General features: G+C 39.5%; 1 protein-coding gene across 1 annotated transcript in view; it reads left to right on the forward strand.

Annotated features, from left to right (window-relative positions):
* ACE (angiotensin I converting enzyme) overlaps positions 1-27,236 on the forward strand; it is a 54,532-nt gene that overhangs the window by 19,520 nt on the left and 7,776 nt on the right. The window contains exons 4-18 of the mRNA XM_070767417.1: positions 133-276; positions 1,233-1,424; positions 4,869-4,966; positions 5,720-5,892; positions 8,502-8,725; positions 10,418-10,562; positions 11,046-11,144; positions 11,797-11,919; positions 15,128-15,339; positions 17,063-17,199; positions 19,103-19,261; positions 22,194-22,281; positions 22,958-23,101; positions 25,451-25,642; positions 26,481-26,578. Coding sequence (XP_070623518.1) covers positions 133-276; positions 1,233-1,424; positions 4,869-4,966; positions 5,720-5,892; positions 8,502-8,725; positions 10,418-10,562; positions 11,046-11,144; positions 11,797-11,919; positions 15,128-15,339; positions 17,063-17,199; positions 19,103-19,261; positions 22,194-22,281; positions 22,958-23,101; positions 25,451-25,642; positions 26,481-26,578 — 2,228 coding nt within the window. The remainder of the gene's footprint in view (positions 1-132; positions 277-1,232; positions 1,425-4,868; positions 4,967-5,719; positions 5,893-8,501; positions 8,726-10,417; positions 10,563-11,045; positions 11,145-11,796; positions 11,920-15,127; positions 15,340-17,062; positions 17,200-19,102; positions 19,262-22,193; positions 22,282-22,957; positions 23,102-25,450; positions 25,643-26,480; positions 26,579-27,236) is intronic.

The raw sequence follows: 27,236 nt of genomic DNA on the forward strand, positions 1-27,236 counted from the left end.
CTTTTCTTTATGTAGATAGATTGTAGAAAAGCTAGTGCAAATACTGGTGGCTTTAATGTTTCTTGGATTTTGTTCAATTGTATGATCCTTTAATGATTTATTTTATATTTCTTCTTTTTCCTTGCTCCTCAGAAATTTCAGAAATTATGGCCGATTCTCGTAGTTACAGGAAGTTGCTTTATGCCTGGGAAGGGTGGCATAATTCTGCTGGTAATCCTCTGAGATCCAAGTATGAGAAATTCGTTTCACTGAGCAATGAAGCCTATAAAATGGATGGTAAGATGTTAAAAACATAGATAGGGGATGGGATCAATGCTACCTGGATTGAAAATCTGCCTTCAGTCAAACTATTGAAGCATTTTAAATTCAAACTAAGAAACCTCAATGTGATTGAGAAAGATGCATATTATAACTCTCCATAAATCTAACATGTTTTCATGGAACTTTACTCATATATTTTAAAAAATGAATTATATTTTATTTTCTATCCATTGCCATTCCAAAATGAAGCTATTATGAGTTTTTGATCAATATATCTGTTGTATTTTTAGTCTCAACACTTTTGCATTTATTTTAAAGGTATTCAAGAATACTGTACGGCATGCATGTGATCAAGTGCTTGACCTTGATCACTATAATGAAACAATCAAATTTACAGTATCAGATTCATACAGGAAACTACCCAAAGTTTATAACACTGCTGCCAGCATATGAAATTATTGTTATACTGAGGTTGACTTGTTCACTTGTTCACGCTCAATAGCCTAATGTCAGAGGCAATAGACTAGGTTCACATCTGAAGATCCAATTAATTATATAATAATTATTATTATATATAATGAACAACTGGATTACAGTATTGCTAAAAGTATGTGTTTGGAATTAGATAACAGTCAACAGCATTTGATTCAATTCATTAGTAGTTATATAGGAATTTTAGACTGCTTTCTCTTTTTTACCTCCTCTCTCTCGAATTCAGCAACTCCTTCTCCTACACCTACTATAAGTAAATTTAGAGATATTTGAAAACAACTGTCTTTGGATTCAGAACTAGACATTTTTTGATTTAAGAATTGGTTCAATTATATTATATAGGGTGAAGAAAAGTCTAGGAGATGGGTTGTTCACAACTGTGTTCTAATTCTAGAGTAATTATGATTAATTTAAAGAGCTTGTTTGTAGTGTAAGAACTGTATTCATCATGCTGAAAACTCTATTGTTTTTACATTTAGGATTCCCAGATACTGGGGCTTATTGGCGCTCCTGGTATGATTCACCAACATTTAGCGAAGATCTGGAGAAACTTTATCATCAGTTGGAGCCTCTCTATCTAAATCTCCACGCATATGTCAGGAGGAAACTATATAACCAATATGGCTCTAAATACATAAACCTGAAAGGCCCTATTCCTGCTCACTTATTGGGTAAAAAAAGTTTGTTTTATACAGTTGGGATCAGATGGGGAAGAATTGGCAAAATCCTTAATATCTCACTGTATTCTACACTAACAGTTGAAAATTTTTGGAATAGAAGTAGAGACTTTAATGAGAGACTTCTGGGAGGAAACCATTCTTAATTTAATTTTTAAATTCAAATAACCAAAGCAACCTGAAATTGTTTTTACAATCATTTTGGCAGCAAAATGCTTGGATTTCAGTCACATGTTTTGGGGCATGAGAGAGCATTGCTAAATGAGTGTCTTCTTAATGGATTAGACCAGCGGTCCCCAAACTATGGCCCATGGGCCGTATGCGGCCTGGTGAGGCCATTTATCTGGCCCACGGGTGAGTGACAGGAGCACAGGATGCTGGCCACTGTTGCCTCTAATGGCTAGGGGAGCTGGGCATCGGAGTTGGGGCAGGGAGTGGCAAGGAAAGTGCGGGAAAGTCTTGCACCAGTGAAGGTTCACACGCGCCTGCGTGTGCGAGTTCCCCATTCCACTGCCAGCCCACCATGCACCTGGGGGGGTGGGGAGGCTGAGCAAGAGGCCTGGCATTGGCCCAACTGTGGCGGGCAGTGCCAGGGGCAGCAGCAACTCCCTCTCCTTCCCCACCGCCTGTGTCTATCACTGGCGCCTCCCGCCAAGGTGTGGATTACACCCGGAAGAGGCGGTGAGTCTCTTGCCCGCTTGCTGAGGCACCTCCGCATCTGAAGTGCTTCCTTCTTTCTTTATACATTTTTCTATAAACCAAGAAAACTTTGTATAGCCAATCAGATGTTAACAAAAGAAAACTGAAAACAAAACATAAACATATGAATTTCAGACTTCTTCCCCCCTCTAAATAGTACGTTCCCATTTTGTTTTTTACTTTAAAATGAGGTATGTACAGTGTGCATAGGGATTTGTTCATAGTTGTTTTTATAGTCCGGCCCTCCAACAGACCGAGGGACAGTGAACTGGCCCCCTGTGTAAAAAGTTTGGGGACCTCTGGATTAGACTATATTTATTTATTGATACATTGGAGGGTGATAATGGAAATCATGATCAGCTTTATTTAAAGAATACCATGTTTTGATGGGAGGAAAAATACAAGTAGAAAAGTTAAAATGTAAGAGATGTAAAAGAACCAATCTGGTGTAATGGTTAAAGCATTGGACTAAAATTGGGATGCCAAAAATTCTAATCCTTCTTTAGGCATGAAAAGCTGACTTACTCACAGTCACCCTCTGTCAGCCCAACCCATTCACAGATTGGTTAGTTGATTTATTAGATTTGTATAGTTGCCCTTCTTACATGAATTGGATGACTCACAACAGGTATAAAATCAGTAATTATAAAACATAACCACAACAAATGAAATAGTAACATGATAAACAAATTCTCCCCTGAGGACTCCCCAAGAAACCTTCAATTATCCTCATTTCATTCTTTCTATTCTTTTCAATTCTGTCTTATTCCAACATCTCCACAAAAGAAACAAATTATTGATGGCCTTCTGAAAGGCTACAGAGTAGGGGCCTGCCAAATTACTGGGAAGGGTGTTCCATAAGATAAGTGGCAGAATTTTAGTGAAAAGATTTGAAGCTTGCTTAATCTATCTGATTCAATAGGATTGACAAGTATTCTTAGAGAAGTATACAGCAGTACCTCTACTTGCGAACGCCTCTACTTATGAACTTTTCTAGATAAGAACCGGGTGTTCACAATTTTTTTGCCTCTTCTCAAGAACAATTTTATTTATTTATTAGATACCTGTGCCACCCTTCTTGAGGCGACTTACAAATCCGAGCCTCTGAAACTGTAACCGGAAAAGGCAGGGAGAAGCCTCCGTGGGGCCTCTCTAGGAATCACCTGGGAGGAAACAGGGCCTCTACCCTCCCTGTGGTTTCCCCAATCGCATGCATTATTTGCTTTTACATTGATTCCTATGGGAAAAATTGCTTCTTCTTACATACTTTTCTATTTAAGAGGTCATGGTCATGGAACAAATTAAATTCATAAGTAGAGGTACCACTGTACTTCAAGTATCCAGGCCCTGTCATGTAGGGCTGTTTAAAACAAGCACCTTGAATTGCACCTGAAAGGAAATGGATGTCAATTTTCAGTGCGTCTTGTGCAATAGGGGTATAATTATGGATGAATCTATAAACAACTTCTCTCTGAGCTTTCTTGTCTTCTTGCAGATTTTTCATTACCCAAACTAGGCAACATCATCAGCATCTGCAAGAAAACATGCAACCTCAGAGAGCACTAAGGACCCTTCATGTCAACCCCAAGATCCTTTATTAGTACTTGTATTGGTATATTATAGAAAATGTGTTGCTGCATTCTGGATCAGTTGTAACTTCTTTATAGTCTTCCATCTAAACCACACTGCAATAATCCAGACAGGAAGTTATTAAGCCATGAGTGATTTTATCTATTTAGATAAAGTGGGCGGGCAGGTGGGGGGGGAGGAAGCAAGGAAGGAAGGAAAGAAGGAAGGAAGGAAGGAAGCAAGCAAGCAAGCAAGCAAGCAAGCAAGCAAGCAAGCAAGCAAGCAAGCAAGCAAGCAAGCAAGCAGGAGAGAGGGAGGGAGGAAGGAAGGAAAGAAGGAAGAAAGGAGAGAGAGGGAGGGAAGGAAGGAGGGAGGAAGAGGAGAGAAGGAGGGAGGGAGGGAAGAAGGAAGAAAAAGGGAGGGAGGAAGGGAGGAAGTGATATTTATGACACTATGAATATTTTAATCTCCTTTCTAGGATTCATAAACTTACTACAGCCAATGGAGAAGACACATTGGAATTATATGGGGGGGAAAGCCAGGAGCCTGAATTATATATTTATTTAGTCTCTGTGGAAACTGACACATATTTTGCATGCCAATGTTCACAGATAAAGAATTTCTAAATAAAGAGGTCCTATGAGCTTTGGAATTTCAACGCTTGTTGTTGAAACTGCAGTAATGAGAGGAAGAATTTATCTTTTTTCTAGTTGTGCATTTTATTTGTTTGTTTGTTTATTTATATTTTGTCAAGTACGTATTGGTAATATACATAGATATAACATTGTTTATATCTATAAGATGGGTACTGATAAGAAGAAACATTGGGACAGGGACAATAGGCATGCTGGTGCAATTATGCACGCCCCTTACTGACCTTTTAGGAATTGGGTGAGGTCAACAGTGGATAGTCTAAGGGTAAAGTTTTGGGGGTAAAATTAAAGGTAAATTTTGTCCAGAGACTGCTAAGCTTCCCTCTGGCTATTGTTTATATAACCAAACTGTCACATGCATTCATGGAATTTACGTAGTGCCTCTTATTCTATTGGCTGTTTCCTTCTAGGCTCTGTGCCAAATAACACTTTCTCTCTACTTTTATGTATAGCCATTCCTCCCCACTTCAAGATATTGGTTTTATTCAGCTAAACAGTGCTGCTTTGCCCCCTGCAGGTAATATGTGGGCCCAGCAATGGAACAACATTTACAACATGATGGTGCCTTTTGCAAATAAGCCAGATCTAGATGTTTCCAATACCATGAAACAGAAAGTAAGGACATTAGTGTTATGGTTTTATTCCATTCCCTTTAGCTGTAGCAATTAGCAGGAATTGAAACGGAAAATTCCCATATACACAAATATTGCTAGTTGTGAGATGATTATTTGTTCTCCGAGCAAGAATTGGAATAATAAATATATACTAATCTGCTCAACATAACATCAAAAAGTGACAAGCCGGTTAGGCATGACTAAAGTGCATAAAAGAACCACAGCTCTTCATAGAATTGTTCCAATGCAGCTTTCTGTGCTCTAGATATTTTTCAATGCTGCTTATTGCTATATAATTGCGAGGTATATTTAGCTCCAGTTTCTTCAGTTCAAGGTCTGGATTTCATGTTAACTTTTCAGAAGGGCTGTCTAAGATTACATGCAGTACTAAACAGAAATAATGGTGATATTCATATACGTACTTGTATTTAATAACACATGAAAATGTTTGATTTCATTTCTTGACACAACTATTCAAAAGAGAAAAATATAGAGGCATGATATGTGGCAACTCTCACTTCATAGACCAATAGGCTGTCTCCATCAAATTCTTAACTATGCTTCTCCTATGTCCCACATTGTAACTCTTTTTTTCCTAAAAATCATAATTCTCCATGACATTCTAAAGCTCAAGCAACACACGCCTGTATAATTTATTATGAGAATACTTGAGTGACCTGGGATCAATCCCTAAGAACAATTTCCAACACATTTATGCTATCTAATGCTTCGGATGGGTCCTTCCCTTTCCTAGAACTGGAATGCAACGCGCATGTTCCAGGTGTCGGATGAATTCTTCACTTCGCTTGGCATGTTTGAAATGCCCCCTGAATTCTGGGAGAAATCCATGCTGGAGAAGCCAACAGATGGGCGGGAGGTAGTGTGCCATGCATCTGCATGGGACTTCTACAATCGCAAAGACTTCAGGTACATATTGCATAGAATGGGGACTTGCCATCCAAAGGGAACTCTAGATCTTATTGGCATAGAGACATTTTAAGTCGGTCTGGGGGTTTTTTTTAGGTACCAAAGGGAAAAGTTCCTGTCTTCCCTGTATCTCATAGGTTCAGAAATATTTTTATTACAGAGAAAAGCATAACTATAAAGTCAATATGCAAAGTTTGATGCTGATAAAAACATTAAAATCCATTTAGGCAAAAGATCTCTTCTTTCAAATTTTGGAAATGATTAGGGTTCTGCGAATTTAGAGCAGGGGAGTCAAACTCGATTTTATTGAGGGCTGCATAGGGTTGTTTTTTACCTCAGGGGGCTGGGGTGGGCATGGCTGGGGTGGGCATGGCTAGCTCAACATTACTCATGTCAGGCCCACCTGTGCCAAAACCTGTGGCAGGATTTCGCTCTTCTTCCTTCCTTCCTTCCTTCCTTCCTTCCTTCCTTCCTTCCTTCCTTCCTTCCTTCCTTCCATTATTATTATTATTATTATTATTATTATTATTATTATTATTATTAATTAGATTTGTATGCCGCCCCTCTCTGAAGACTCGGGGCGGCTCACAACAATAAAAACTTCCTTCCTTCCTTCCCTTCCTCATTTTGTCCTCCCTCCCTCCCTTCCCTATTTTTTCCCTCCCTTTCCATTCTCCTTCCATCTTCCTCCCACTCTTTCCTTCTTTTTCCTTCCTTGCTCTCTTTCCATCTTTTCTTCGTTCTCTTTCCTCTTTCACTTTCTCCCTTCTTGCCCTTCTTGGATGCTTAAATGCAAAAGGGGAAAACATTTCTCCGTTTGTTTTGTTTTTAGTTCTCTTTGCCAGAGAAAATGGAGTGCAGGGGGGCTCTGTTTTCATTGACATAGGCCGCTTTGTTTTCACTGACAGAGGCTGCAGGTCATTGCAGTTGAAAATGGAGCTTGGAAGGGCTGCATGAGGCCTCCTCAAGCTCCGTTTTTGCTGGCAGAGGCATCACAGGTGGGTCCAGGGTGGCCAGATCTAAACACCCCGCAGGCTGGATCCAGCCTGCAGGCCTTGAGTTTGAAACCCCTGTGTTTATCACAAAACTCCAAGAACACATGTACACCAATGCTTTTTAGCAGCTCTTTGAATCCCATCTGCAAGAGAATTATAGATAAACTCTAAATTAGGCTCCCTAAACTAACATTTGCATAATGTTGTTTTGCACTATGTACTTGTAATCATTGCTTTGCTCTCTATACCTTAGCCCTACCGAAATTATTAAGCACTGATGTATCAAAATATAGGCCATCTCTGCCCTAAAATATAATATCTGTTCCGTGTAAATGCACATACAATTTTCCTTCTCTACCCTGCCCCTTAGATCAGGGGCAGGTTCCACTTACCTGCATACCAGTGCACTGTGCGCAAATCCTGCTCATTCATATGGTTGTGTGCCTGCACCTGTGCATGCCCATGCGTACATCCCTTTATGCGCAGGAAGCAAATACTCACCAAAATCTCAGGAGTATATGCTCACGCATGCGTGATTTTGCTGATTTTTTTGCTTCCATTTATTTATTCATTTATTTATTTGTTTGTTTGTTTGTTTATTTATCTATTTATTTATTCAATTTTTATGCTGCCCTTCTCCTTAGACTCAGGGCAGCTTACAACATGTCAGCAATAGCGCTTTTTAACAGAGCCAGCATATTGCCCTCACAATCCGGGTCCTCATTTTACCTACCTCGGAAGGATGGAAGGCTGAGTCAACCTTGAGCCAGTGATGAGATTTGAACCGCTGACCTTCAGATCTACAATCAGCTTCAGTGGCCTGCAATACAGCACTCTATCTGCTGCGCCACTCCGGCTCATTCCATGCATGAGTGGAAGCAAAAAATCACTGAAATCTCTCACACAAGAGCATCCCCACACAAGATTCTGCTTCTGCACATGTGCAGGAATCCCAAAAAGCCCAAAACCTCCCCCCCAAATAAAAAGAGAGAGATGACACCACCTGCCAGACTGGCAAAGACAGCACTGGAGTGGTCGCACAGAAATTGCACAATCTGGCACCCAGTACCAGAATTGAACTCCGGGGCATACCACTAGCAACCCACCATTGCCCTGTGTCAATATCTGGAAAAGGTACTTAGGACAATAAGAATGCAGGAAAAAGGATTCATTTGCCAAAGTTCAGAATTATGCTTGTGTGAAGGAACACAATTAATCTGCCACAAACTTAGGCTTTCAGAGTCAAAGGTAATCACTGTCAAGTCAAAGCTAAAATTATCATCTCTTCTTTCTCTTTCTCTTATTCGTTTTCTGTTCATTCAGTGAGGTGTTAGACTTGATAAATTTTTAACGAGTGGCTGAGGGGATGAAGTAAGTTAGGTAGATAATGAAAAGGGATTGTCCAAATTTGTTCTAAATTCTCTTTAAATTCTCTTTAATTTTTCTTCAAGGAATGATAGAAAGCCTAGTTCTGATACAAGAAGAATTGCTCTTTTCCAGCTTTTTTGAGACTATCAGGAAATGTTCCAGGTTACAAAAGCAATTAATGCTTTGTTAGCATAGCGTGATACAGTCTTCATTGAACATTTGATATTCCTGTTCCCTATTCTGCAGGATAAAGCAATGTACAATAGTTAATATGGAGCAACTTTTTACAGTACACCATGAAATGGGGCATATTCAATACTACTTGCAGTATAAGGACCAGCCAATAAGTTTTCGCAGTGGGGCCAACCCTGGCTTTCATGAAGCCATTGGAGATGTCATGGGTCTGTCTGTTTCCACCCCAAACCATCTCAAGAAAATTGGGCTGCTCACCCATGCCACTGAAGACAACGGTAAGATAAATATACAATGGTAGATAACAAGGTGGAAGAAGAAAGCCAATAAAGTTCATAGGATATGTTTTTCATACCGAGTATGATAAATAATTGTTATTAAGGATTGGGAATCAGGTTTATGGCCTGTCCACCTATTGGCCCTGAATCCCATGGGATTGGGCACTATAGAAGCCAAATAAATAAATAAATAAATAAATAAATAAATAAATAAATAAATAAATGAATGAATGAATGAATGAATGAATAAATAAATAAATGGATGGATGGATGGATGGATGGATGAATAAATAAATAGTCAGTTTGCAAGTATGCAAATGTGAGTAGATTAATAGGTACTACTTTGGTGGGAAGATAATAGTGTTCTTGCACTTTTGGCATATAGCCATGTTGGCTACATGACCATGGAAATTGCTGGCACTTTCAGCCAAAAACGCAGGGGAGCACCGTGCCCTATATTCAGACATGACTGACATGGAAACCTTTACCGTTTTTAACCTCATCCTAGAAAAAAAAAGTGCTGAACAGTAGTGGATTCTAAATGCTTTTGCTATGGGTTTGCACGCAAACTTTCACATGGGATGCTTCTGTGCACGTGCAAAAGCATCCCAGGGAGGCAAAACCTCCCTCTGCTGCCACTACACATTTGCCGAACCAGGCTTGGATCAGCTCAAGCTATTTGCTTATCAAGCAATTGCTCTTAGTTTGTGAGAGAGGGAATCAAGGGTGAGGCCCCAGTCAGAATGGTGGGAAACGCTGTTCCGGTAGCAAAAATGTTACCAGTGCCCGTTCATGGGCACAAATGGGGAGATCTGGTGATTTTAAAAAAGGAGGACACTCACACAAGATTTTGGTTGCTGTGCATGAGCAGCAGCCAAATATCACCATGTGCCTGAGAGGGACAGTAACAAGCTGCGGGCTGACCGAGCTCTGGCCTAGTGCCTGCTCCCCATGCTGCAGAAGAGGGTGAAGAAGCAGTGGAAAAAGACTGGGTGGCGGGGGCACGGTGGGGAATGGGGGGTGGCCGGAATGAACAGCGGGGATGCAGCATGCAGCAGGGAATGGGCGGGGCAGATACAACGAATGGCTGGGAGGAGGTGGGGAACAGGCAGAGGCAGCCGGAATGAGCAGTGGGGGGCGGCTGGAGGTCTCTAACCTGCAAGGAACAGGCTCTTCTTCTGCTCCGAGAGGCCTCTGAGCTGGAACAGCAGCCATTTTCCCTGATTTTTGGCAATTTTTTGCTTTTGCGTAAAAAAATGCTGAAAATAGGTGAATGCTCAGGCAAGATGTGGCTTCTGCGCATGCACAGAAGCCAAATCCTGCACCGAGAGCACATGTGTGTGTGCACGCACACTCCCGGCCCATTCCAGTAGCGCCAGGAATGGTGGGAATCCACTGGATTGTTCCCAACAGAAAATTCATCTATAAAGATTGCTAACCTATTCTTACTTCTTTGCCATCTTCTGAGTATATATAGTTTTAAAAGAAACTCATTTTTAAATTGGGTCAAATTTTTCAACTTTCAATTTCCAAATATTAGGATGTTCAAAAGTTGTACATGCCCTGGGGATTGTAATGATATCTTGATTACTTTAATATAACTTGGATGTTCTTGGCAAGAAACTACATAAATATCATAAATTTTTAACATTTTGTTTGTTTCACATTTTTGTCTTCCTTTATTCCTTGCAGAGAGTGATATCAATTTTCTTCTGAAAATGGCCCTGGAAAAGATTGCCTTCCTACCCTTTGGCTATCTAATTGATCAATGGCGGTGGAATGTCTTCAGTGGCCACACCCCTCCAAACCGCTACAATTTCGATTGGTGGTACCTAAGGTAAAACAGCCTCAGCAAGACAAATAGAAAATTGGCATAATGGGTGAAAGGCAAGCAAAGCATCAGGTTTAACAGATGTAAGCCTCCAATCTAGATCTTTCTAGGTATATTGAATTACAATCTCCATTATATAGGTCTCTAGTGGTCATTGTTTTACGTATAGTTATTATTTTTACTTACGGTTGTTTATTGTAATTTTTTGAAACCACCCATCTTCCACGGCCATCCGACAAACATCCCTCTGACAAACATAATTTCTACATCTAAGAATATGAAACTATAAGAAAAGGAAAATCTGAAAAGATAGATGAAATGAAAGTATTAATTTATTTGAAAGAAATAAGGGGAACTGAATGCAAAGTAGCTGTTTCTACATATACCCTTTATGTGAATATAAAGTCTGTTTGTTGTTGGGAAAGGATTGTGCTTATTTTATCCATTCCTTTTTTATCCATCGGTTAAGGTGTTATTTTTTCCCCCCAGAACAAAATATCAAGGAATTTGTCCTCCTATTGCAAGAAACGAAACAAACTTTGATCCTGGAGCTAAATATCACATTCCTGGCAACACACCTTATATCAGGTATTGGAAGCTAAAAAAAGGAAACGTGTAAATATGGATTTTTAGGAAGTTTTATTGTTATTGGGAAAGATCAATTTATGCTTCGACTTTTCATGAGGGGGTTAAATTTAGTAGAGCTGGAGGTTTCACAAACTGCTTTAAAAGTTTTAATTAGTGTTATCTTTTAAAGTAGAGAAGCTCTAGAACTATGGTTAAACTACACCATAAACTGTATCTTTTCCCCCAGTACAGTCATAATAAACTTTTGGTACAATGAGAATATCTGACTAATTATTCTTGAAGTATAGCACTGCATGCCCACAATCCTATCATTTTTATGTTATACTTCTTATATATTGAATATCTGAGAGCACATTGTCAAGATCTCCTAAGCAAAATTACTTTATGCTTAATCTATCCTTCAACAGCATTTGGTACAAGTAAGAGTAATAGTTATACCATTAAGTTAATTAAAGTATAGAAAGAAAGATGAGATTTTCTTACTTTCTAAAATTTAAATCTCATCTTCAATAGTATATTATTTATACAGTATTTGTAATAGAGATGTTATTTCTATTTTCCAGAATTTGAATATTTTCAGTCTAAAAGGATTATAATACATGTTTATGTGTCATATATTTGATAAATATTATGGGTTTTTTGCTTTGGACAGGTACTTTGCCAGTTTTATTCTACAATTCCAATTCCACAAGGCCCTTTGCCAAGCTGCCAACCACACTGGTGATCTTCATAAATGTGACATCTATCAATCCAAAGAAGCTGGACAGAAACTCAGGTGAAAGCAAAGGGAGAGGGGCAATTGACAAAAAATAAATTTTGTTTCTAAAATATTATAGATCTTGATACTTTCACTAAGGACATATCAATTTTTCCATTCCTGCCATTCATTCTAAAATGATAAGAGGGATAATTTTCAAATGCCAAAATTAAGACAAAAAGCTGTTCCATTAAAGATCCAGGATTACTGTACCAATCCCCAACCTAATCTTGTTATGAAGTGTGAGCCCTATAGGATATACACATCATGAAAACAATGCAATTTAGGTTTAAAACTACTTTTATTAGAATAGCTATTGTAATTGTTTAAATGTGCTTTCCTTCCTTCCTCCCTTTGAACCTTGTGTGAATTAGGGAGAGGTCTGTTTCAGGCATTTTTCCAAGTTAGTTTCTTGGCTTAAGCATGTCTGATCATTGCCCTGGTAATGTAACTTCAAGGCCATTCTTTATGTCCTCTACATCAGTAATTCAAAACTGAACAGAAATTATACTACTTTCCTTTAACAATTAACTTTAAAAAAATATGCTGGGGTTTGGCAATCTGCTCTCCAGGGGAAGAGTTTCTATAGATTGTGAGAATTATAAAAGACAATTATATTATTGTTGTGAATCTCCTCGTCCACCTCTGGTACTGTTAGATTCTGAGGAGGATGAGCTACGCCCATCTTGGTACCCTGGGCCAGTGGTGTTGCCAGCTGATGCAGAGAGTGAGAGTGAGGGAGAAATAGACCTGGATGAAACTGAAGGACCACCAGAGGTGGCAGATATGCCAATTTATTTATTTATTAGATTTGTATGCCGCCCCTCTTTGTAGACTCGGGCTAACAACAATAATAAAACAGTATATTAAAAAATCAAACATACACACAAACATACCATGCATAAATTGTATAGGCCTGGGGGGAAAGGAATATCTCAATTCCCCCATGCCCCAGGGTGATGGACGGACAGATGGAATTGTCCTTGGGAGGCAAAACCCACAGCCACTCCGTCTTATCAAGATTGAGTTTGAGTCTGTTGACACCCATCCAGACCCCAACAGCCTCCAGGCACCGGCACATCACATCCACTGCTTCATTGACTGGACATGGGGTGGAGATGTACAACTGGGTATCATCTGCATATTGATGATACCTCACCCCATGCCCTTGGATGATCTCGCCCAGCGGTTTCATGTAGATATTAAATAGTAGGGGGGAGAGGACTGACCCCTGAGGCACCCCACAAGGGAGAAGCCTAGAGGTCGACCTCTGACCCCCCACTAACACCGACTGCAACCGATCGGAGAGGTAGGAGGAGAACCACTGGAGAACAGTGCCTCCCACTCCCAACCCCTCCAGCCGGCGCAGAAGGATACCATGGTTGATGATATCGAAAGCTGCTGAGAGGTCGAGAAGCACCAGGACAGAGGATAAACCCCTGTCCCGGGCCCGCCAGAGATCATCCATCAACGCGACCAAAACAGTTTCCATGACAGTAGAGTCTGACTTAGATGGAGAGGAAGATCAGGAGCCTTTGCTAGATGCCTTCATTAGAAGATTAAGAAAAATACATGTATGGAAAAAGGAAGTAGTTTGTGACTCTAGGGAATTGTTGACCACTTCATATAGCTATTTAAGGGTGATTTATGGGTAATTCGGGGTGGAGTTACAACATTTTGCAATGGAGTCAGATGATGTTTGAGGTATTAGCCAGGTTACGCCAGCCACCTGTTATTTTCCTGCTACACTCCTTGGAATAAAAGTGTTCTGTCTGTGAGGAAGCTGGGAAGCTGTAATGGTAAGTCTGTGAAACTGGAGACTTCTTATCTCATGAAGGCATCCATCAGTAGCTTTGATCTTTGACAGCATCCTCGTGACGGAACTGATATCTCTTAATTACCCTCGCTGAAAAATTTGCTAAGATTATCTCACATGCGTGACTTTGGCTTGTAAAATGAGACTTTATATGTAAAAAGATTGATTTGAAACTATCAATAAATGGATTCCTCCTTTGTTTTCAAGCTGCATAGGCCCGGAATAGAACAATTGTCAAAACAGAAGCATTTCAATCATTTAATCAGTTTTATCAGCATAATGGTTTAGGCAAAATCGGGATGTTGTGAAGATAACTTGGCACTGCAAATTCAATACCTGTAAAAACAAACAAACAAATCCAAAAATCTCTTTCTGATATAGCACCTGTGTCATTTTATTTTATTTTTTTTATTTTATTTGTTTGTTTGTTTGTTTGTTTATTTATTAGATTTGTATGCCGCCCCTTTCCGTAGACTCAGGGCGGCTAACAACAATAATAAAAACAGCATATAAGAAATCTAATATTTAAAATAACTAAAGAACCCTTATTAAAAACCAAACAAACACACACACAAACATACCATGTATAAATTGTATAGGCCTAGGGGGAAAGAATATCTCAATTCCCCCATGCCTGATGACAGAAGTGGGTTTTAAGGAGCTTACGAAAAGCGAGGAGGGTGGGGGCAATTCTGATCTCTGGGGGGCGCTGGTTCCAGAGGGCCGGGGCCACCACAGAGAAAGCTTTTCCCCTGGGTCCCACCAATCGACATTTTTTTTGTCGACGGGACCCGGAGAAGGCCAACTCTGTGGGACCTAACTGGTCGCTGGGATTCGTGCGGCAGAAGGCGGTCCCGGAGATATTCCGGTCCAATGCCATGAAGGGCTTTATAGGTCATAACCAACACTTTGAATTGTGACCGGAAACTGATCAGCAACCAATGCAGACTGTGGAGTGCTGGTATAACATGGGCATATTTAGGGAAGCCCATGCTTGCTCTTGCAGCTGCATTCTGCACGATCTGAAGTTTCCGAACACTTTTCAAAGGTAGCCCCATGTAGAGAACATTGCAGTAGTCAAGCCTCGAGGTGATGAGGGCATGAGTGGCTGTGAGCAGTGACTCCCAGTCCAGATAGGGCCGCAATTGGTACACCAGGCGAACCTGGGCAAATGCCCCCCTCGCCACAGCTGAAAGATGTTTCTCTAATGTGAGCTGTGGATCGAGGAGGACGCCCAAGTTGCGGACCCTCTCTGTGGGGGTCAATGATTCCCCCCCCAGGGTGATGGACGTACAGATGGAATTGTCCCTGGGAGGCAAAACCCACAGTCACTCCGTCTTAACAATTTAACTGAGCCAGTTATAATCTCAATAGTTTCATCTATTTCCTCTTTCTTTATCTTCACTGCAGTGAGGCAATGCAGGCTGGTTCTTCCCAGCATTGGCAAGATATTCTCCAACAACTCACTGGTACAAATAAAATGGATGCTTCAGCGTTGCTTGAATACTTCAAACCCGTTACTGAATGGCTAAAAAAAGAGAATGGGAAGAACAATGAAATATTAGGCTGGCCAGAATTTGATTGGCGTCCTCCTGTCCCTGAAGGCTACCCAGAAGGCATTGGTAAAGTTTTCCATACGTAAAATGTTAAATGACACCCATTTCAGAAAGAATAGATTGAATGTTCCACTGGGAGATTTAGTCTTTACCTGCAACAGCTTCTCCCCTTCCCTCTAGATGCTGGAGAAATAGAAGAATCATTACCTCCAGATACCAATTGATAATTGAATCTGATAGTCATAGTCCCACAGGAATATCCAGTTATCATTCTAATTATTCAGTGAGATATGGGGAAGAATGAGATACTGTATATGTAAAAGAAGTGTGGAGATGAGACCCAAATCCAGAAACCAATGATTGATGTAACTATAACAGTGGAACTGAAGTAGATATGACTGTGAAACTGGGGTTAGTTATTTGTTGTACTGCATAATCACCTTGAGAATGTTGCAAGTGGGACAAAAAACTAATAATGTTGTTCTTTCAAATACTTGCTCATTTGTTAACCAGATTGGCAACTGGTTAGGGAGCTATAGAAGATGACGTTTTGTTTGTGGGGAAAGCACAAATGAACTGTATTGGGATCTCTTCCATTGATGCTCTGTGCAACAAATAGCCCGAAAGACAGTTCTCTCTGTGGTGAATAATGGTTTCTAAAATAAAAATCATTTTAATCTTCTGTTGAATGAGGTCATCTTATCAATTTAATGCTGCCACTACATACTTCAAGGAGATAGAAATACCAGAAAATGGAGCTGTCTTACCTCTAATGAAAGTTTCAGAGCTCATTTGTGGAATTATGCTTCACATAATCATATTTTGTCCTGGTACAGTAAGACTAGTAGAAAGTGTCTCTGAACATGCCCTTCACTAATTAATGCTAAGGCAAAGTAAGAGGTTCTGCTATGTGACCTTAATTAATTGGTTAGTTATATTCTGTGCTACTTTCCAAAACTGGGGATCGGGGATCTTAAATCAGTTACATGCTGAAGATTCTAGCACAATTCTGTGATGAAAAAAACAGTCTTTCTGATGCTGGAAAAAATAATTTCATGTACATATAGGCCTAAGTCCTTTTTTGCTGCAGTTTTAAGCACTGCTAATTTTGTCATAGTTTCCAAGAAAATTAAACACACTTAGTGTTTTCCCTCTTTTCCAATTGTGCATGATTTCCTTTATCGGTTCAGATATCTGGCAGCCGCAAGAGTCATACTTAGCTGACAGGCTGAAGATCAGTGGTGGCTTGCTACCGGGGTACCCCAAAACTCTGTTCTGGCTAGCAGTTGCCAATTTGCGTGATTTGCATGCGACCGCTCTGGCGCTGTCTTCACTGGTCCAGTAGGAGGTGCCATTTAAAAAAAGAACTGGTCCTTTGCTTTCATGCAAGAAGCAAATTCTCATGAGGGGACGCTTGTGCATGCGTGATTTGGGCAAATGTTTTTGCTTTCGCGGATGTCTGAAAGCAAACAATTGTCGAAATCGCACAAAATTGCATGAGGGAATGTGTGTACGTGTGACCGCCCAAACAAGCCAGATGCATGCACAACGCATTGGTATGCAGGTAAATGGAACCCACCACTGGTGAAGATTATTTTGATTCTATCATAACTAACATAATTTTGATACAATTTGGGATATTGGTACTTCCCTTTTTACAAATTAGACCCACACTGATAATAATTAAACAGATTCAACTTCTTTTCCCAAGTGATGGTGATGTTATTATTATATACACATGTATACTTGTACATGTGTATATTTACACATTCATATTTCTATCTTCCAGATAAAAAAACTGATGAAGCTGAAGCTAAAACATTCTTAGAACAGTACAACAGCACAGCTGAAGTGGTTTGGAATGCTTACACAGAGGCCTCTTGGACGTACAATACCAACATTACTGAACACAACAAACACATTATGGTAGGGATACTATACTATACTGCTTAGTAATCCTTGTAGGGAATCCAAAAGAGAAACCGGCAAAACAGATAAAATTGCAGGCTTAAAAGAGGGAAATACTTTGCTTATGTTCTATTTATTACAACTGTCAAATATAGAGGCATATTGTTGGATTTCTATGTGATTTACGGTTTTAAGTTATCTTCATCACTTCATCCAGCAGAGTCTCTTCATAGCAGAACTGCGCTACAATGTATATGGAGTACATGATACAGTGACTCTAATATAAAATGTATGCTTTTATTTCTTCTTTTCTCATTGAACTGATTTCATATTTACACAAATAAACAACTTGACAGTATAACTATACAGTAGTACCGCTAGATACGAGTTTAATTCGTTCCAGAACAGAGCTTGTATGTCGATCAACTCGTATCTGGAACAAATGGCTTTAGACTTTGTTTTTCCCCGCCGAGATAACCAGAAGCAAGGATTCTTGCGCCACCTAGTGGAAGCTCGGCTCGTATCCCGAATTTGAGCTCGGGTTTCTAACAGAAATTTTGCTCCTGTCGTGGCTCGTAACTTGGAATACTCGCATGTGGAGCAGCTCGTATCTAGAGGTTCTACTGTATTTCTCTCTACATCTGCTCTCCATGATGCAGATTCACCAACAGTCAGCATACGAATCCCAGAATTTCTATCTTCCAACTGCCAAAACTGATTTACATACCAATATGCAAAATAGCTCTCTCCGAACACTCTATTCCCTTTTTCCATGCTATATGTTAGCACATACCAAGATATATGAATACTATATCAAGCTACAGTGGCACAGTGGTTTGAGTGCAGTATTGCAGATTACTTCTGATGATGCTGGCTGTCAGGAGTTCAGCAGTTTGAGTTTCAGTGGCTCAAAATTGACTCAGCCTTCCACCTTTCTGAGGTTAGTAAAATGAGGACCCAGATTGTTGGAGGCAATATGCTGACATTGTAAAACACTTAGAGAGGGTTGTAAAGCACTGTGAAGTGGTATATAACTCTAAGTGCTATTGCTACTGGACAGGGGTGGATTCCACTTATCTTCCCTACTGATTCTCATCGCAATGAAAATGTGTGTTTTGCACCATCGCATCACGCAAAACAACTGGAAATGACTCTAGTGAATTCACAGAAGCCTTTGTGCATGCACAGAGGGGTTTTTTTGCAAGCCGCAATGACTTGAAGACCAGTTCAGGAGCATGGGTTGCTAGTCATAGTTGCCAGTTGAATAAGTGGCAGTAAATTTTCACTACCGGTTCTAAAGAACCTCTCCAAATCAGAACCACCACTGCTAGTTGAGCTATTCTTCATTGTAATGTAAGCCACAGTGTAACTGGTTTTTCTTATTAAGATCTATTTGTATAAGCACTTTCTCCCCTTAATTTTGTATTTTTCTGACATTATTTCTGAAGCAATTTTAGTTGACTTTGCCTCCCCCCCCCCCCCCCCTGCTTCCTTTATTGCATTGTAAATCACTGAAAACTGGATGGTGAAGATTTGGATACAATGTCCAAAGCTAAGACATTCAAGTCACATCTCGCTTGTTTCTAGTACCCCTCAATTCTGGCTTTTTGTTGTTGAAATTGTACTTTATATATAACTATTCTAGCATAATATTATATTATGCACTTCCTATGATTTTCCTGATTAAATTATCTTATGCAGGCTTGCTACTAAACAATAATATGGATTTTTCTGAATAGCAATTTTCTAATGAATTGCTAGTTCATTAATAATTGCAATTGCTAGTAACAGATCTGTGGTGTTAGTACTGTTAATAGCCCTGTACACACCAGATTATAATTTGAATTAACGTATTTGTTACTTTGGAGCAGAGAGCTCCTATTCTGTTATCTTTCTTCACTTTTTCCTATTCCTTTTATAGTTGGAGAAGAATCTTGCAATGTTAAACCATACTCTGCACAATGGATTAGAGGCTCGGAAATTTGATTTTACCGATTTTAAAGATTTTGGAACAAAACGTATTCTGAAGAAATTAAGTGATATTGAGCAGGCAGCCTTATCTGAAGCAGAACAGAAGGAGGTGAGATTGAAGGGAGATACTATTTATAGTGCTTTACAAAATTCTTGAATTGCATAATAATGGAAATTTGTAATATTTGGCTTTCACATTTAATGGCTTTCTTTGTTCTCATTCTTAATTACTTGAGCCTATTCACTTTAAGTTTGAAGATTTAGATATGTTGCATATAAAATACAAGTCAGCTTTTTTAAAAAAAATAAAAATTACTTCCCAATTTTTGTTGAGGATAATAAATTGAATAAAGGTTAAATAGTACCACTTCAACTTTATTTTCTGGAAAAAAGAGTGTATTTTAAGGTGACCAGATTTTAATATTGCTAAAGCGGGACACCATTGTTTGTGGGGGGAAGCCTGCAATCCAGATACAACAGATTGCTTAAGTTTTGAGAAGACGAACTCACCACCGCTGAGTTTGTGCTTATTTGCTGCTGTTTATTATTATTTATTTTATTTATTATTTGGATTTGTATGCCGCCCCTCTCCGAAGACTGTTTGCACATATACACGGTGAAAAATACCAACCTAAACTTCTCCGTGCTCTTTCCTTCTATCTGGAGTCATTCAGAGCCTGTCCACAGGGCTGAGGGCTCTCCCCCAGATGTTTATGGCAAAGCCTGTGGTGGTCTCTCTCTCCCTCTCCCTCTCTTGTCTCTCTCTCTCTCATCTCTTTCTCTCTCTCTCTCTGACATTTCTCTTTCTCTCCCCCTCTCTCTTTCTCTCTCTTCCCACCTCTTTCTCATCTCTTTCTCCCCCTCTCTCTTTTTCTGTGTCTGTCTGTCTGTCTGTCTGTCTCTCTCATTCTGATTCCCCAGCACCTCTGAGAGACCAAGGTAAGCAGAGCAACAACAAGGCCCCAAAGAAATGCCAACGAGATTAGCAAGAGATGAAGCTTTGCTCCTGCTCCGGAATTTGCGCTTCAAAGTTGCAAGTTGCATAGCTCCTTCTGTGGTTGAGATTTCCAACCCCACAAGGAGCTGCCTGGCTGGTCCCATATTCCAGAGCTCTAGTCACAGAACTGACCAATAGTCATCCTGGAGCAGCTCCTCCACCCAGGTGTGTCATGGACCTCCAAATTTTTTTCACTGACTAGCACTGATCTGCCGAACACTGGTTGGTGACCTGTGATTTAGACCAGTGTTTTCCAACCTTGGCAATTTGAAGGTGTTTGGACTTCAACTCCCAGAATTCTCCAGCCAGCAAATGCTGGCTGGGGAATTCTGGGAGTTGAAGTCCAAATATCTTCAAGTTGCCAAGGTTGGGAAACACTGATCTAGACTACCTTCTAGGCTTGGAATAAAAAATTATGACTGTACAACAGTTTGATTCTTGCCAAAACAGTTTCATTCTGGAATTGGTAAATTCCAGAATATAATGTTGAACATCCCTAGCCCAAACTTTGTACATTTACATGAAGTCACTGGTAAAAGTATTTGGAAAACAAAGTTATAAATATGCCAATGGCATCCCTCTTCTTCCTCAAGTTCTCCCGATGCATGAAATCGTAGCCAGCAGATTTACATAAACAACTTCAGATTCTAAGATTATAAGTAATTTATAAAATAATTATAAAACAATAAGAAAACGTAGTAGCTCTTACAGTAAGTAAAATTTTAAATAGTAAGCTGCCAATCTGATAGAGAAGTGATATACTAGTATCTTTAGTGATCTGTGGGTAATGTGATATTTTATCATATTGTAAAAGTATGATAAAATATAAATAAAACTCCATAAAAGATGTTGGAATACTCATATCAAATGACCTAAGTACCAAAACCCATGCAGCAACATTGCCAAAAAGGCTTCAAGGGTTGTTAACCTAATCCTATGTAGTTTCTGCTCCAGCAATCTCACACTACTAACCAGAGCATACAAAACTTTTCCAGACCAATCCTTGAATGCAGCTCATCTGTCTAGAACCCACACCGCATATCAGACATAAATACAGTACAAAGTGTCCAGAGATACTTTACTAGACTCCTCCATTCGCAACAGAATATCCTACGCAACTAGACTTGTAATCCTAGGTTGAGAAAGCTTAGAACTACATCACCTTAAACATGACCTATAGCCCATAAAATCATCTACTACAACATTTTTCCTGTCAACGACTACTTCAGCTTCAACCACAACAACATATGAGCACACAACATATATCAATTTAAAGTAAGCTGCACCAAACTCGACTGCAGGAAATACGACTTTAGTAACCAAGTAGTTAATGCATGGAACTCACTACCAGACTCTGTAGTATCATCACCTAACTCCCAAAACTTTACCCTTAGACTATCCACTGTTCACCTCTCCTGATTCAGTCAGTAAGGGGCATGTATAAGTGTACCAACATGCCTTCTGTTCCCTGTCCTAATGTTTCTCTCTTACTAGCATCATGTATATAAACATTATTATATCTTTGTATACCACCAATATGTACTTGACAAAGCAAATAAATAAAATAAAAAAGTGAGGAGTTGCTCAGTTTCTGATTGAAGACTATGCTAGAATTCTGTCTTGATGTACTCATTAGTAGCTCTTGATAATAAAGGAACAAGAAGGCCTGTTGTGAATTATTAATTATCTAGAAGGAATGCTACTAGGTTCTTGCAACACATGAACAAATTTTATTCCATTTTATTTCATTTATTAGGTTGCATCATAAGCATAATTCATTTCAGCCAATTTGGTGTCACAAATGTTATCCTGTGGTGGTATTATTATTATTATTATTATTGTTGTTGTTGTTGTTGTTGTTATGGTTGTTATGGTTGTTATTATTAGGAAATTAAAAATTGAATGTTGCCATTATTATCCATTTCATGGTATATAATATGTTTACTGTTAAAATTTTAGTAGAAAGAGTTGTTAACTTCTAAACTAAAGAAAACATAAGCCAGTTTCTATACTGTATGGTAAAATAATCTTCTTCTTTTTTCAGTATAATCAACTGCTCTCACAAATGGAGACAACTTATAGTGTAGCCAAAGTCTGCAAAAATGGCAAAGATTGCAAAGCTTTAGATCCTGGTAAGTCCCATCACTGTCACATAATTTTAATGAATAATCTCTTATTCTTCCACCTTAATTTTTTGAAGTTCACCTGGAGTCTATATAGTCATTAAGCTTTTGAGTTACAACTTTACATTCAAAGATCACTTTGGCATCATGAGAAGCAGAATTTACATTTCATAAAGTACAATGAAAATATACTTTCTCCTCTGCAGGACAGCTTTCCATGACAATAACATGGAATTTTAACTGTCCACCCCTAAAGGATTCAGATCAAGAATGTTGTTCTCACAATCCATCTTCAACAGGAAAGGACCCAGATGTTCAGTATGAAATGAACTGGGGGAAATATTAGTAACATTGTACTAATTATTATTTTGATGTTTATGAGATACGTCTTGCTCATGAAAACCTAGTTGGATGTACATTGTTGTATTGTTAGCATTTCCTAAAATATGTAGGGAAATATATTTCACTGCACTGGAGTTCTCTTTGAGAAGAACAAAGTGTGCGGAAGAATTCAGCCTTTAAAATGCAGAGAGGCCTCTCCCAGTTTAATGCCCTCCAAATCTGTTAGTATAATTCCTTTTCCTCCCATACAAAATATGCACAGCGAAAAGAATGCAAAACATATAGCTGGGAGATAAGGGTCTATATCAAAATGATTAATATGATGTACTGATTTCTTTTTCAGACCTTACAGATACTATGGCTACATCAAGGGATTATGATGAGCTGCTTAACATCTGGAAAGGTTGGCGGGATTCATCGGGAAAGGAAATCCGAGGACACTATGAGAGATATGTACAACTGAGCAATGCAGCTGTCAGATTAAATGGTAAAGAAATTTAATAACATGATCAAGGAAAAGATAGTGATCAAAAGCTTTGGAACCAAAAGTAAAACTCAAAAACCTGAGTTATGGTGGAAATACTGATGGTATAGGACAATGGCATGTCTGAGAGCGCACGAGGCATTGCCCTATGTCAGCTCCAACGTGTGCATTTTTGGCCATGTTTGCTTTCTCCAGAGTTCAGAAAAGCCTCCTGAACCATGGGGATGGCGAAAAATGGCCCAACAGGCCTTGCGGGAAATTTCTTTCTGAATTTCTGGTTGGACCAGGAGGCTTTCCTGACGGGCCTACCAGATGTCCGAAGGCTTCAGTGAAGCCTGTGCGCATGCATGGGGATGCAGCACAGGGGGTTGTGTGCATGCAAAGGGGCAGCAGGGGGGTTGTATGCTTGCATGGGGGAAGACATTGCATTGTGGGACTGGGCATGCAAGTGCATGCTGTCGCTCGCACACTCTTTTGGCACCAGATCCAAAACAGGTTTGCCATCACTGGTGTTGGAAGATCCAGTTTGCTCAAGTCGATAAGGCACCAAGGTAGAAATTAGAGTTCTAGTTTCACACTAGTCATGAAAACTAGCTGGGTGATCTTGGGCCAACCCCTCTCTCTCAGCCCAACTCACTCACAGGGTTATTGTGAAGAAAATAAGTGGGATTCGATCTGTCAGCTTCTGCCTTGTGCAGAGAATTAACAGTTGAGCCACCAGACCTGATCCCTGCAGCTCTGTATAAAATTATACATAGATAAAATAAAAGTTATCCTACAAGAAAATAGTCTGAACTGACACTTTCAAACTTTTTAATTGTTGCTATAGAAGTCTATCATAGAATAATCACAGAAATGGCATATACTCTAAGACAGTGGTGGTGAATTTATGGCATGGGTGCCACAGATGGCACATGGAGCCAAATCTGCTGGCACACAAACTGTTGCCCTAGATCAGCTCCAAAATACATGTTTGTGCCAGCCAGCTGATTTTTGGCTTGCACAGAGTCTCTGGGATGCTGTTTTTTGCTTCCAGAGAGCCTCCAGGGGACTGGGGGGGCATTTTTACCCTCCCCCCAGCTCCAGGGATACCTTTGGAGCCTGGAGAAGGTGAAACATGAGCCTACTGCCCCCCCCAGAAGTTGGGAAACAGGCCATTTCCGGCCTCCAGAGGGCCTCCGGGGGGGCAGGAGAAGCTGTTTTCGCATTGAATTATGAGTATGGGCACTTGCACATGCATGATAGCGCACACCCATGCTCTTTCAGCACCCAAGGAAAAAGAGGTTCACCATCACTGCTCTAAGATATCATATACAAATTAGCAAATTTTGTTAAAGAGTAGATTCATCCAAATGTCCACAGATTGCATATTACTTTGTTTCAGTTGCAAAATTTTAGGCCTGGTCAGAATAAATGATTGTATTTATTCTGTGTCACAAACTGTCCTATAGTGCCTCAAAATCATTACTATTTTCATAATTTAAATAAAGGGGTCAGAATCAGTATTTTTCTCTTTGCTACATGGGTGTGAGGCAGCAGTGGGTTGGTTCCGGTTCGGCCCGTTTCTAAGAACCAGTAGCGCCAGCAGCAGGAGGCTCCTCCCACCTGCCTGGGCCTGTGCAGAAATGTTGCACAAGTGTACACACGAACCGGTAGCAAAGGGTTTTAGAACCCAATACTGGTGTGAGGAATATAAGGAAAAGAGTAAAATATATTTTTGCATATGTTGGCTTGTCTCGGTTAGCTAAGCTATGAAACCTTCGACAACACCGAGCAGATAATTTTAACAGAGCGTGGATGTGTGATAAAGCCAAGACACAGAGTTAGTTAAATAAGTATTATTTACATATAAACAAAATATAAACAATCCAGAATAAGCACGAAGCAAATACAGAATAATATGCACTGAGCAATTACAAGATTAGCACAAAGCAAAACACAATATAGTTATTAGCACGAAGCTAAAATACAATATAGATAATAAGCACGAAGCTTATACAATATCGATCAAAGCACAAAGCTTATACAAGAAGATAGTAAGCATGAAGCTTATACACAACTCCCCTGTCTCAGGCAAAAGGAAAGGAAAGGAAATGGCCGAGCAAAATAATGAGCTTTTATAGCTTCCATGAGGAAGTGACGAAACAGCCTTGAATATTAACTCTTCAAGTACAAGTTAACCCTTTAAGTGCACATTAACTCTTTAAGTACAAGTTTGGTACAAGTGTACAATATGCAGTTTACAATGGCAATCCCTAACAACCATGTACCCTGTACTAACAGCATATGTATACTGTCTCATAATATTGAAAAGCTAATCTAGGCTCACAATGTATGTATGTATGTGTACAGGACATGCAGACAAAGGTGCTTACTGGAGGTCATTTTATGAAACTCCAACTTTTGAAACTGACCTGGAGAACATCTGGAATCAGCTTCAACCCCTATACTTCAATCTGCATGCATATGTACGTCGGGCTCTATACAACAAATATGGAGAAAAGCGCATCAACCTCAAAGGCCCAATTCCAGCTCATTTGCTAGGTAAGTCTTTCCACCCAGAGCTTCTCTGAGCCATTGGGCAATGGACATGTTGAGCAAATCCCCAGGAACTTTCTACATTTCTGTAATGTTTGCAGACCTGGTCCGTTGGAAGTGCAGTGGTACCTCTACTTACGAACTTAATTCATTCCATGACCAGGTTCTTAAGTTGAAAAGTTTGTAAGAAGAAGCAATTTTTCCCATAGGAATCAATGTAAAAGCCAATAATGCATGCGATTGGGGAAACCACAGGGAGGGTGGAGGCCCTGTTTCCTCCCAAGAGATATCTTCTTAAGCCCCATGGAGGCTCCCCACCTTTTCTGGCCCTGTTTCCTTCCAGAAGATTCCTAGAAAGGCCCCACAGAGGCTTCTCCTTACCTTTTCTGGCCCTGTTTCCTCCCAGGAGATTCCTAGAGAGGCCCCATGGAGGCTTCTCCCTGCCTTTTCCGGTTACAGTTTTGGAAGCTTGGGTTTGTAAGTAGAAAATGGTTCTTGAGAAGAGGCAAAAAAATATTGAACAACCAGTTCTTATTTAGAAAAGTTTGTACGTAGAGGCATTTTTAGGTAGAGGTACCACTGTAGTAACAGAACTTAGTAATGAGCTTTTGCTTTTCAATTTTTCTTATGATCTTTATAACAAAGGCAGGCAGTAATCCATTAATAAAGTGCTCAGCATAAGATTTGACTCAGGATTTATTTATTTAGCATATGGCAATACGTGGACTTATATTAGTTCAGGCTCTTGATGGACATTCAGACACAATGTGATGGATATTTTATCAAGGAATATATCTATATATTTTCTGGTTATTTATTAACCAACTTCATTTTCTATTTTTAGGTAACATGTGGGCACAATCATGGTCAAACATTTTTGATCTTGTCATACCCTTTCCTGATGCTACCAAAGTGGATGCTACTCCAGCAATGAAACAACAGGTTGAATACTAGTTTTTATTCAATTGTTAGTTGCAATGTTTTCTCACAGGAATTAAGCATAATTCTTTCCCTCTTTAAAACTGTCCAGAATAGTTGGACTTTTCATAGTTGTTGGACTTTTTTTTAGTTGCTTTTGTTGTAGCTTGGAGCTGTCAAATTCCAATTTTATATATTCAAGGAAATACTTAAGAGCATGTGTCAAATATGTGCTTTTGATTCCTTCTTGATTTCTACATCATGTAGAAATTTTGCCGTGCTTTAGTGAATTACCCACAATAGCTGATTTTAGAGATTGTGTTAAACCAAATTCAGACAAACATTGATGCTATATCTGAATCCAACCACTCACTCTTCCAGCCTTATTGGATACAGGAAATTGGAAGGAAAGTTTCAGCTGGATATGAGCCATTGTTGCTTCCAAAACATATTAATTAAATTTGCCCAACTGTTACTCAAAAACAAGGAAAATTAAAACTTTGTTCAGAAATTGAGTGTAAAGCTCAAAACATGACAAATCTCCATTTGGACGGACTTCCCACAGTTAAAATTGCCTCCAATAATGTACCTTGTGTTCTTATGTTAAATGTTGTCTAGTATTAGATGATGTAATCAAGAATGAAGTCTATCTAACTTAGTTATGGATTATCAAAATATAGCA

The sequence above is a fragment of the Erythrolamprus reginae genome, chromosome Z (genome assembly GCF_031021105.1).
Source record: "Erythrolamprus reginae isolate rEryReg1 chromosome Z, rEryReg1.hap1, whole genome shotgun sequence".
Classification (NCBI taxonomy): domain Eukaryota; kingdom Metazoa; phylum Chordata; class Lepidosauria; order Squamata; family Dipsadidae; genus Erythrolamprus; species Erythrolamprus reginae.